Source organism: Octopus bimaculoides, chromosome 7, assembly GCF_046866305.1.
Source record: "Octopus bimaculoides isolate indiv1 chromosome 7, ASM4686630v1, whole genome shotgun sequence".
Lineage (NCBI taxonomy): Eukaryota > Metazoa > Mollusca > Cephalopoda > Octopoda > Octopodidae > Octopus > Octopus bimaculoides.
The window spans coordinates 98,013,749-98,027,108 of record NC_142934.1 but is presented as its reverse complement, the minus strand read 5'-3'; the positions used below and the strand labels follow the sequence as shown (position 1 = coordinate 98,027,108).

At 35.9% G+C, this 13,360-nt stretch overlaps 2 protein-coding genes across 2 annotated transcripts in view; one reads left to right on the top strand and one right to left on the bottom strand.

The window, feature by feature from the left end:
• Positions 1 to 1,100: 1,100 nt before the first annotated feature.
• LOC106868842 (A-kinase anchor protein 14) lies at positions 1,101 to 12,420 on the bottom strand. The gene is made up of 5 exons (XM_014914275.3): positions 12,285 to 12,420; positions 9,915 to 10,276; positions 4,573 to 4,752; positions 2,842 to 2,894; positions 1,101 to 1,226 (listed from the first exon to the last, which is right to left on the bottom strand). The coding sequence occupies exons 1-5, from the start codon at positions 12,289 to 12,291 to the stop codon at positions 1,145 to 1,147; spliced, it is 684 nt and encodes a 227-aa protein (XP_014769761.1). The 5' UTR covers positions 12,292 to 12,420; the 3' UTR covers positions 1,101 to 1,144.
• LOC106868841 (cell division cycle protein 16 homolog) overlaps positions 12,410 to 13,360 on the top strand; it is a 35,296-nt gene continuing 34,345 nt past the window's right edge. The window contains exon 1 of the mRNA XM_014914274.3: positions 12,410 to 12,520. Within this exon, the coding sequence (XP_014769760.1) occupies positions 12,428 to 12,520 (93 nt within the window). The 5' untranslated portion in view covers positions 12,410 to 12,427. The remainder of the gene's footprint in view (positions 12,521 to 13,360) is intronic.

Here is a 13,360-nt window from a genome sequence, read left to right as displayed (position 1 = left end):
TGACAGCTTAACTTTTGGCCAACCATGATGAAGTAGACAAGTGATCAAAGGCATTCCAACCAAGACCATCCACTCTTTTTAGGGCTCTTTTACTTGTTTCACTCATTGGACTGCAGCCATGCTGGGGCACCACCTTGAAGTGTTTAACTGAACAAATCACCTCCAGTACTTAGCTTTTAAGTCGTGTACTTGTTCTGTTGGTTTCCTTTGCCAAACTGCTAAGTTATGAGGTAGTAAACAAACCAACACCAGTTGTCAAGCAGGGTAGTGGAAACACACACATATAGATATAAATATGACCAGCTACTTTCAGTTTCCATACCGAAATCCATTCGCAAAGCTTTGGTTGATGTAAATATACATATTTACATTATATATGCAGTGGAACTGACCTTGGAACCATGTGGTTGGGAAGCAAACTTCTTACCACACAGCTCTGCCTGGTATTTAGAAATACATCATGGCATCTACCACAGTATAGTTTGTTCTAACAGAACATCCACATTTAAGTGGAGATAAATATTACCCCTCAGTATTAATACTGCACATGTCACTAATATATATTTCTTAAGAAGCTCACTGGCTAATCACAACACCAGCACCTGTTCCAGCACTCTTATTCTATATATCGCTGGCAGGGAGATGAGACACTGCTATCTCTAGCAGTCAAGCGTCCATAATTGACAAGACCAAAGAAGGTTGAAATCATGTGACCTAATGGTCTCAGCACTGGAGGTTGTGGGGCTTTACCTTCCCGCTAGCAATATAAGCAAGAGGCATTTTGCACCAAAAGCCTATATGAGAGTTCTCTCATGATATCTACCACAGCATAGTCTGTTTCCAAAAGTGATTCCAAAAGTGGCAGGAATGCTGGAACTGGTGTATTGCTGCACAAGGTGACTATTTCAAAGGAGATGATGTTAAAATTTAGGTAAATAAGTTATTTTCTTATTAAACATAACTAGTCCAGGAACTTTTTGATACCAACTTGTAAAGTGGCAAAGTATATGGTATGAGGTTTCACTGATTTTCCCAATCTGCTGTAATAATGAGTTATTTATGAGTTAAAGAGAAAGAAAAATAAACAAGAGAACTCAGTAACCATTTCGCACTTTTAATTCATTGGTATAAATATTTTAATTGTTTAACAATTCAAACAGTTGTATTTTATTTTACTTTCAATAACATCCTTCAACCACTTTTCTCGAAAGCGAGTTTTGCCAGGCCTGAAGAAGAAGAAGAAAGAAGTTTAAATAAGTGATAACTATTTTGGGATTTAAACTAAAACATAAAAAAGTACTGAACTAAATACTAACTGCAAAGCATATATCCATTGCCCTGCCATTTCTGCCACTCACTGATGATGACTATGGTTTACATACGTAAGGCCTGTTCGAAAGGAACTCAGGCACCTCGCCTCCGTGAAGCCCAAAACTCGAAAGAAACTCAGCCACTTTGCCTCCACGAGGCCCAACGCTCAAAAGGAACTCAGCCACCTCGCCAACACTCCAGACAGCAAAACCAGCCTCCCAGCAATCCTAATATAATTTCTACCAAACAAATTACAGTAAACATTTTTTAGACAGAGTGGAGAGAAACAGGGACACATGTAGAATTCAAGCTTTAATTACTGCCAAAGGGATTAACTTCTATGTTGTAGAGTGAGCCCCCGTGTTCCCACTCAGCATGTTGGTATAGAACCAATGAGTTCTCTTCCTTGAGCTCCCTTCAATGCTCATTTACCTGCTCTCCTATGCTCCATGCTGTCTCCCCTACGTATGTCATTGTCTTGTTTCTGCACCGTCCCTCTGTACATTTTATTCTATAGACTACATTCCTAACTTTACACTTTGTTTGTGGGCTGAATCTACATACAATACAGTTCCCATCAGTACAGGGGGTTCTATTAAAAGGGTAAGTTCTACTGATTAAGGATTTGATAAAGGTACCTGGCCTTTCTACAACCTTAATTCTTAGCTTAAGCTTGTCTAGGGCCCTTCTATATATATATATATATATATATATATATATCATCTTCATTATTATTATTATTTAAATTCCATTATCATGGTGGTATAAGGTGCACAGTTTAACAGGTGCTGGAACATGGACATTTAATGATGATGATGTTGAATGTATGTACATACATATGTATGGATGAAAATCTCTACTAACAGAAAAATACAAACTTAATTAAACAAAAATATCACATATAAAAAATACCTCATGATATTATCAAATATACTAGAATTTACTATTATATAATCCTAAATCCAGCCTTGAGTGTTATGTTAGCTACAAATTTTTCCTAAGACCCCTTTGTAACTTAGCACAAAATATGCTGACCACTTGTCATTACAATAATTTAAATTGAGATATGTGAGCTGAGCTGAGAGATGTGAAAGGGCGTGCCTGAAAAAAATAGATTCAGTCATCCACCTAGCTGTTTTTGATGGGTCAAAAGTGAAATACATGTGCTACTGGAGGTAAGTGGTATAAAATTGGTGGCACTCTGACCAGTCAGCTATCCTGAAGTACTACTACAGAGTTCATGGTGAAGGGAGTGCTGAATAATATGTGACTGTGTGTTGGACATTTACAATGAGAAATAGTATTTGAAAAGCAGCTCAATATCTGACCCCTTGAGTTTAGTAAAATATAATCAAGGTTTTTACAAGTAATTGTCATGGCATAGGCGTAGCCACAACAAATATTATATGTAGAGTTCTCACTTTACAATTGAATGATTAGCATAGGAAATAGCAACTGTATGAGGACAATAAGAGAAGAAGAAGAAAATAAAAGTAAGAAATGAAGAAAGATGTGAAGGTAAACTCTTACCTATGAATTAGTTGGTTGGTCTCTATAACAAAAGATACTTCAACTGGATAGTTCTAAAATGAAGAATTACAAAGCTTTAATGTTTCAGCCATCTCAGATTAGTTAAGGCACTTGTTATTATTGGTTTCAAAATCTGGCACAAGACCAGCAATTTTGGAGGAGTGGGTAAGTTAATTACATTGACCACAGTGCTCAACTAGCACTTATTTTATCAACATTGTAAGGATGAAAGGCAAAGTTGACCTTGGTAGAATTTGAACCCAGAATGTAAACACAGACGAAATGCTGCTAAGCATTTTGCCCGGCATGCTAACAATTCTTAATATTTGTTATTATTGGCATAAAGGACAAAAGTTCAAACTTATTGTGCTGCTGTACTGTAAGTTTTATTACATTGTTCTCATCTACTGAGCAAACAAGGGAGCCTGTATGTACTTGCTCCAGCTGCTAAAAATATTAGCTCTATCTCTCTTGGGTTTGTAGTCTTGCAAGATGCATAGTAGCTCATTAGTGCAGGTGGCACAAAAGAAGTACCCAGTATACATTATAATGTGGTTAGCATTAGGAAGGGCTTCCAGCTGTAAAAACCATTCCAAAGCAGACATTGGAGGACAATGCAGTCCTTAGACACACTGTGTCCTATCAACCTGTCCAACCCATGCTAGCATGGAACTTGGACTTTAAATGATAATGAGGATGATGATCTCACTCAAAGGACATATTGAATAATGTAATCCAGAGTACACACTGAATGTAAAGAGAGTGTTTCTAACTAGAACACTACAACCATAGATTGACTTGATCAGGGTTGACAGGGGGCCAAGCAACAATAACCTTACCCTACTTATAATAAGGGTACATGTTTAAATTGTATTGCACTACACTCCTACTGTCATTTTCTTGTTATAATTAATAGAAGGACATGAGTTCAAACACTATCTGTACTGTACTCATTCATTGCTTGGATTAATCTTCATAGAAGGGAACCATTAAGCTTGTTATGTTGTGTTGCAGTTACTTTAATGTCTTGGTCCAGCTACTAGAAGGACGTGAGTACAAAAGGGTTCTGTTGTTTTCCTATACTGTCTAATTCAATCTACTTATAAGAAAGACACAATTTCAAACTATTCTGTACTCTTGTTTTGCTTACACCATTGTGGTTATCAAGACTTAGATGCAAACCAACTGGATTGCTTATTCTACTCCATATTATCTTCTTTCTTTGAGCAAGGTACCTAATCTGAATGCTTGCAATAGAATGAATGCTGTTAATGGCACTCAAGGGTTAGGAAAAGGTAGCAAATTGAGCAACATAACAGGTATATGATCAAGATGATAACTTGTTCTTTGTATCAGGCTCAGGGAATTGTAACACATTGCTAATAAGATGTATGAGTAAATCTTAATAAAGGTCTGAGAATAGAATTCTTCCAGAATTTTATTCAATTTTGTTTGAGGAATAGTTCCTTCATAATGTTCAAATTTTTCTCAACTAACATCAACAATATGATGCATATAGTAAGGTACCTTTATCTTTACTTATGGCTTTTTGTCAACTGAAGTGCATATAAAAACTTCATTGTTTATTCAAAGTTTTAATAGGAAAATACCAAAGTATACAACTACAACAAAACAACAAACAGAAAATAATAAACACACCAATATTGGATGTGAAACAGTTTTTTTAACCAAACATAATTTTTTGAAAATGAACATAATTTAAACACATACTTTTGGCTTAATCTTTGAAACACGGAAGGTGAAATAAATGCAAACAGTTCCACGAGGAATTGGCTTACACTGAGTTGGAATACTCCAGCGAACACGAAACTTGTGGTAGTTATCAAATTCAAATTCTTCTGTTGCAATATAGTCGATGCAGTATAACCAACTTGGATGAAATTCCCATGTCTGAAGAAATGAGTAAAGACAGAATAACAAAAAAAATTAAGATAACTAGAAACATATAAGTTGTGAGTTGACAAAACTGATGAAACACCAATCTGTTTTACTATATAAGGTTAATGTAATTTTTTTGTTTCTGTTTGGGGCTCAAATCCTATTGAGGGTTATTTTGAATATTTTATAACACTAGTAATATAGTAATGTTGACTAAGTTACTAAATATATACTTTACTAAAAATTATTGACTAATCTTTCAGTTGAATGGGGGTTTTTTAATAAATAAATTGACATAAAATCATACATGCATACGTTCATACATATATAACAGAATAGTATGGTTTTCGTGACGCATTGTCTGATATATAAATATTTTTGAAATATCTTTTTATTTTTAAGCCAATACAATGCAAGTTATAAAAAAAAATTAACACAAATTGATGGTTAGTATTATTACCTGGTATTTCAATATTTCAGGGTTAGGACCAGAGCTAATCAATGACCCATATTATTAGTATTTCTATAACTTGCATTACTTTGGCTATGAAAAAGATATTTAAAACATATGTATATTATTCAGACTGCACATTAGAATCATAACCTTATACATTGTGAACATAAGCAGTTATTTACACTGTAAAGTGACATGGCACAGTGACCTCCCTTGTGATGTGACCCCCACCACTACCACCACCATATATTTCAAATGACCATTATGTAGTTATCCTAGTTCTCTCCCTTAGAAAAAATTTCAATGGAGAGACAACTTTCTGATTGCCGGGAATCATTAACCTTCAAAAATAACTGGAAAACGAATCCTTTAGGTAATCATAAGTTGCATGAGATTATATACTATAAGCGACACTGTACACAGTTGGTAGCCAACGAAACGAATTTGCAGATTGCTCAGTCCATCTGGCTGTTTATGAATTTTACAGAGTAGGTTAATGTAAGGAATGGTTATACTGTAAAATCCAGGAGTATATTAATTTGTAGGAATGAGCTAGCTAGAAATAGTACCATACTTAGATGCAGAATCACTGTGTAGTTGTTAAATGATTCACTAAGTTTGCAGTTCAGAATTCAAATCCTACCACGGATGTAAGGGAATAGTTAGAAAAGCATAATGACTTTTATAGTTAAGTCTGAGCAAACTTGCAATTGCATCTATATAATTAAAAAATGGCTTATAGATGATATATAAGTACTCCTATATATTCATGTTGCACAAATCAGTATTTAAGGAATGTAAGATTTAAAAAGAACTAAATTTGACCCAGTCACATCTGTGTGTGTGTATGCTTATGTGTATGTCTAAGTGCATGTGTGTGTGTGTATCATCATCATCATCATCATCGTTTAACGTCCGCTTTCCATGCTAGCATGGGTTGGACGATTTGACTGAGGACCGGTGAAACCGGATGGCAACACCAGGCTCCAGTCTGATTTGGCAGAGTTTCTACAGCTGGATGCCCTTCCTAACGCCAACCACTCATATATATATATATATACATAAACCATATTCGATGACTGGCACCTGCGCCAGTGGAGCATTAACAGCACTGTCCGAGCGTGTTCATTGTCAGAGCAGCTGTCTGGCTTCCGTGCTAGTGGTCTGTAAATAGCACCATTTGAGCGTAATCGTTACCAGCGTCGCCTTCTAGAACTTGTGCTGGTGGCATGTTAGAAAATCATTCGAGTGAGGTCATTGTCAGTGCCGCTGGACTGGCTCCCGTGCAGGTGGCACATAAAAAACACCTTTTTGAGCGAGGCTGTTGCCAGTACCGTGTGACTGGCCCTTGTGCCAGTGGCACGTAAAAGCACCCACTACACTCTTCGAATGGTTGGCGTTAGGAAAGGCATCCAACTGTAGAAATTCTGCCAGATCAGAGTGAAGCCTGGTGCAGCCTTCTGGCTTGCCAGTCCTCAGTCAAATCGTCCAACCCATGCTAGCATGGAAAGCGGACATTAAACAATGATGATGATGATGATGATATATATGACAAATGAAAGATGGAAGATAGAATATACAAGAATTTATTATTAATCACAACAATTGTTTCGACACATCTAGCATCGAATCCTCATGGGTGGGACACTCAACAGCTGGTTCAGGAGCATCCAGCGGTGCAGATGTATTTTGTTGGGTGATAAATAAATACAACTCATTGAAATAACAGTTCCACAATGTAACTTCCCGTTTTGTAGAAAGAAAAGCAGCCAGACGGTGGAAATATCTTCATTTATATAGAAGATCAAAAATAAAATCACAGATGACAAAATGGAAACGAACACGGAATCAGCAAGTTACATTGCAGAACTGTTATTTTAACGAGTTGTATTTAATTTTCACCTGACAAGATACATCTGCACCGCTGGATGCTCCAACCCATGAGGAATCGATGCTAAATGTGTTGAAACAATTGTCGTGATTAATAATAAATTCTTTTATATTCCATCTTCTGTCTTTCATTTACCATATACATAATGATCACTGTGAAAGTGACCGTGCTTTACCAATAAGCTACCAGGTGTAAACCATTCATTTTATTATCCATCATACATATATATATGATATTAAGTGTTTGTGTGTGTGTGTGTGTGTGTCTTTCTTTTATTCAGCATCCTGAAAACAAATATCTTCAAAGCCATATATATATTATTACTAGCTGGCTCCATGCCATCAAAAACGTTGGCTAATTGTAGTATTTTATATATAAATATGGATGGTAAATCAAATTAATTCACTTGTCAAGGTTATCTAGTTGTCTTTTGAGATGTGACATTGATCATTTGTAACTGAAAAAATGCTGGTTCACACATACAGACATTCACATTTTTCAGTGTTCAATGTTCACCATCCCACTTTCATTGCACACACTCTCTCTCTCTCTCTCTCTTTCACACACACACACACACACACATTCACATACCTCCCTTTTACATACTTACACATATACTCACACAGAGTTGAAACACTCCCTCTACCAGTTTGCCATCACCCCTTCCTTTCTCATTCATGCGTTGTGACAGAGAAAAATACAAGAGTATTATTATAGTAGATTATTTCTCATCTCATAAGGAAGATTTGTATAAAATTTATTTTGAGAAGTAACAGTGAAATCTCTTTCAAACCACATCCTACCATTTGTCAAGAAAGGATCAGAAGAATGTCAGAAATTTGAAAAGGAATAGTATTAGCAAAAACGTTGAAAGACAGAAAGCTGGTGAAGAATATGTTGTGAGTTAATGAAAGATTCTAAAATACGTTTGCTGATGTCAAAATCTCTGTAGTTTTTTCCCTTGCAGTCTCTTTTTAATTTTTCTTTTTTTTCTGTCTCTCTTTGACACTGTCTGGAATAGTAGAATAAAGAGAGACAGAGAATGAGAGACATGTATGAAGAAAAAGACATAGATAAAGAGAGAGAGACAGGCAGGACTGACAGAGATACTAGTGGTTGTTTGAAACTGAATAACAGATGTACTCATTCAGTTAAACAGGTCTTTGCAAAATGCATAACTGATTTGAACCATGTTGGATATATTAGACAATGCAACATAGTCGTGGATACAAGAAAATATTGTGTTGGTAATGACTGGAAGGCCTTTTGTTTGCAGGTTTGCTCAATCAGGAGTGACTTGGGGGTTACACAATGGAAGCAAAGAATCCAAAAGAGCAACAACAATGATGTGTATGCTTATGTTCTGAAAGAATTAAAATCGACTATCACATTACTAGAAGTTCCCTTTTAATAATGTAACTGTGGGCTGCTCTCATTGTACTTACAACACCACCACCAAGCCAGATAAATTAAATATGTTCGTTATATCAAAAACAGATGCCTGCATGAGAAAATTAGACAACAAATTTAATGAACTATGCAATACCAGTGTTTTTTCTAGCAAATAGAAAGACAGACAAACTATAACTGGCATAAAGAATGTATTTATATGAAAAGTTGTATACGCAATTTACATGATATAATTAAAGCATAGATTTACAGATGTTTCAACTGGTTGATGAATGTTTGATGTAAACAATGCATATTATGCAAGCTGGTGCAATACTGAAATAATATTGTAGGCATACATAACAGTATCAACTTGTGTGGATTTTCATAGCCACATGCAGAAGATACATAGCATTCTATTCACTATATCAAGGACCCACCAACAATATTGTCTTGGTATGGCACCTGCTTTCATAACATACATTCCCTATACCTGTTATTGTTTCTCATTAATAATGTTACTTCAGGCTGCTCTAATAGTGGCTGGTGTTAAGAAGGGCATCCAGCCATAAAAACCGTGCCAAAACTCACTCAGGTGCAGGCTCTCCTGCCTGGCCAGCTCCTGTAAAACTGTTCAACCCATGCCAGCATGGAAGGAGGATGTTAAATGATGATGATGATGATGATGATGATATATATATAAGTGTGTGTGTGTGTGTGTGTGTGTGTGTGTGTGTGTGTGTGTGTCTGTATGTATAAGTATATATATATATTTAATTTTCTTAAAACAAGAATGTTGTTGACAGTGACTTTGAAATTTCACCCAGCTAACCCTTCACTGGGCTCCAGTTTCACTATGGCTCAGCTGGTTGAAACTTTGAAGTCATTGTCAGCAACATTCTTATTTAAGGATAAAGTATAGAGTAAACCACCAGATTAATGTAAAATTGTTTTTATAATAACTGAATATAAAAATAAACATTAATATATGTTTACACACATACACACACACACACACAGAAAATAAAGTATCAAAGAAATGGTTCATGAATTCAAATCTACTGCAGATGTTTTACTATGCTTCTGACCAGAATACTTTATTCTACATTAACCCAGATTTTGAAAATAACTGAAAATGTTACTGACAATAGACCAGGGAGATATTTATTTGTCACTCACTTAACACCATCTAACAAGAGAAAGGTGGACTAAACAGTTTCAGAGTTGTCTTGGACACAGACACAACACAGTGCCATTGGCAAGATATGAACCAACAAATTATTAGCAGTAGGTTTTTAAAGACCCTTCACACTTAGAAAGTGATTAAATTACATTTTATGAGAAGATTTGAGTCATGCACATTCTGTCCAATGGAGCAACTCACAACTGACACCAATAATGGCAGTTCTTCATTATAAAAAAGCAAATAAAAAGCTTTACCCTGATGTATTGGTCAATCTTTCTCAATGCCATATCAGTTGAATACTGGTCAATATTGAACCAGATAATATTTTTTGGTGGACCATATTCATTGAAAACATAATCTCGACCACTTTCAGCCATTAGATTTTCCTTGGCAGTTTCTATAGTGTATCCAACCAACTCATCAATTAATGTTTCGCAATTCTGACATTGTCCTGTTGAGCTTAAATCTGGGTCAATGTAGGTATTACAACTGGGACATTGTGTTTCTTGAACATGCTTAAGAGCCCTTGCAAGGATTTCTTCAACACACCCATAAGTTAGCTTCTCAAGACTTATTTCTTGAGATTCAGACAACTCCGGTGACTCATCTGTAGACGCTGAAATATTGAGAGAAAAAAAATTCTTTTGCTTTAATATTTTAATCATATAATATTTAAAAATTAGCAATCAAGTGGTTTCAAATTTCCTTAAACAATTTCTCAAGTTCATTCAATGTTTTATTTCTTTATTTATATGGAATTATAGTGATGTGTTGAGTACCTTAAGCCATTAATTCAAAGGAATAGCACTAAAGACTGACATCCAAATTATTAGGTTGTCAAGAAAGTTCTTGCGGAATTTTAAATTTTGGTTTTAAATGATGTGATTTCAAATTAATTTCCATTAAATTACTTTGACTTTAGAAATAATACATTTCTAAATCTCTCAGAGAGATGTATGCAGTAGTGATACATTGAAGTAGTTGTATGCTGTCAACTTAATGTGACAGTCCCCTGAAGGGAATAATACTACTGTTGTTTAGACCTAGGAAGCTGCACCGCTACAAAGTATATCTATAAATTTTAGCTAACACTTTATGTAAGTAGACAGATGTAAATACTCCTTGTTTTCATGTATAATAACACCTTTATGAACAGTTAAAGAGTATGAGTTTTTCAGACCCAGGAAGACATGGGATGAGGTGGTGAAGCATGATCTTTGGATGCTGAGTGTCATGGAAGCGATGACAAGTGATTGAGACCTTTGGTGTTTTGCTGTGCTTGAGAAGATGTGTCAAGCCAAGTGAAATCATAGTCATGGCTAGTGCTGGTGACACATAAAAGGCACCCGTGCTGGTGACACTTAACAGATACCCATGCAAGTGACACTTGAAATCACCCGTCCTGGTGGCACTTAAAATGTATCCATTACACTCTTGCAGTGATTGCCATTAGGAAGGGCATCTAGCTGTAGAAACCAAGTCAAATCAGAATGGAACCTGGTGCAGCTCTCCGGATTACCAGTCCCAGTCAAAACATCTAACCCATGCCAACATGGAAAAAGGATGCTAAATGATGATGATGGTGATGAGTAAAGTCAAGACTTAACAATTGCCCTGATAAAACTATAACAACTAGAGATTTTCCTCCAACATTTTTCTTCTCAAATTTTACCATAGGACATAGGTGAGGAATGACTAAGAAGTTGGCTTCTTTCAGTTGATCTGTTGCATTGCAAACTTGGTGCTCCATTATCCTACAGTGATGAGTTTCAGTCCCAACTCACACCATTAGGAATTGAGCCACAAGAGAAATTCTAATATTCTGACCGTGCTTTGTAATTCATAATTAGAAAGAGAGCTCAAGAGAGGACATGAATATGAATGTATACTATATTTATTACTGGCATCAGAAAATCTTCGCTTTTGCTGTAGTAATGCAGAGCCATTCTTGACAGACAGATGAACGAAACCAAGTAGAAGGATGGCGGCAATTGAATTAATGAAGGAGTCTATGGTGATGCTCCTGGTGATTATGATGACAACATCACAAAGGTGATTTTGTTGTTGTTTAGTTCCAGAGTAGCTCTGATAAAGCAGACAACTCACTCCAGCCATGACTGTTCCAGCTTATCTTCAAATGATATAACCAGGATTACTTTATCCAAGATGTCCTTCTATTTCCTAAGATGATAAAGTGAGGGTTCGAGACGAATTTGACTGCTATTTTTAGCAGGACGACAGACCACATAGCAGTGGTGATAATAATAGTGGTGGGGATTGTGATGATGATGATGAGAATCTTTTTCAGTGTGGTTTGAGCGGAGGCCAGGAGAATCATCAGCTCTTACCTTCTAGTAGTAAACTAATAAAGAGGAGGGGTATGCTCAGGAGCTATCGTTCGTACAGCAACTTGTTGCACAATTTAACCAAGACAAAAAAAACCCAAACAACTTGCTTTATTAGCTATATCGCATGTAAACTGAATGCAATGAAATATAAATATTACAAGTTCTGTCTGCTATAGCTTATCTGTATTGATTAATCAACTGATTTTTAAAGCACAATAACTGAATAAAAGCTAAAAAAAGGAATCTACTGAAAAGTGCAAAAAACATCTCTTTTACCTTCCATCTTTGTTTTTGTTTCTATGGTAACAGTATTTGTTAACCACTAATAGAAACCCGTTATATTAAGGCAGTCGGCTTTCTTAACTGTAAGCTGATTGGTTGAATATAATTTGTAAGCATGCGTCATATAAATAACAATAATGGCGGGTGAAATTGAAGGTTGTGTTGAAGAAACATCATGCGGAATGAATCTACGACAGCTTCGTGAACGTGTCCGCCAATATATAGACAATGTAAGCACGATTTATTCACTCATTCCCCAGTCACCTGTGTTTCCCGCTACTGCTTGACAATGCCCTTAATCGAATCCCCCAATTAATGTTAGTGTCCGGAGGAATTTCATCCGGAACACTCGTTTCATTCATGTTATATTTGTTCCTTTATCAGAAGTCGTATTTGATGTGTTTTCATTTTTTTTCTCCGGGAGATTACGATAAAATAGTAAAATGTGGTTTGTTTTCGAATGTATCCTTTTCCTAAACTCATCGGCACTTGTTACTTTCTCTGATACAGTGACGGAATTTTGACAACTTCTGTCTGTCTTCTACAAGCTAGGAAGCAGAATTAATGAAAACACAACATATGCTAATTATTGAGATCGGTCCTGTTAGAATTCTATTAATTAGAACCAAATGAAAGCTCTGCGGCAATTAACTGAATTCCTTTATTAGATATGTAAAAATTACTAATTCCTACCTTTCTTGACGTGACATTGCTACCATCATAGGCGCAAGACCTCATATTTTGGGGATCTGCACAGTCGATTATATTGATTTCAGAACAGCTGTGCTACTTATTTGGTGAATTTTTAACTATTACACATGTCTCACTTTGAAAGTGTGGTTTACCTAGCGAATGAGTAATTTCCAATGATTTTGGCGGTTAGAGTAATTCTAACACAACAAAATCTACAGGAAAAAACATACATTTCACCCATCAGTTGGATGAAAAGGAAAATCAACCCCGATCAGATTCAAAATTTAAACGTAAAGGGGCGCAACTAAATACTATTTCTGTTAATGGCAGAATCGTTAGCACGCCGGGCAAAATGCTCAGCGGCATTTCGTCTGTCA

Excerpts from the sequence above, each read along its gene's own strand:
- LOC106868842 (XM_014914275.3), bottom strand. Across the intron at positions 4,753-9,914 it reads AGATTGACCAATACATCAGG|ACATGGGAATTTCATCCAAG; the intron begins GTAAAGCTTTTT and ends TCATTTCTTCAG. Across the intron at positions 2,895-4,572 it reads TTTCAAAGATTAAGCCAAAA|AACTATCCAGTTGAAGTATC; the intron begins GTATGTGTTTAA and ends TCTTCATTTTAG.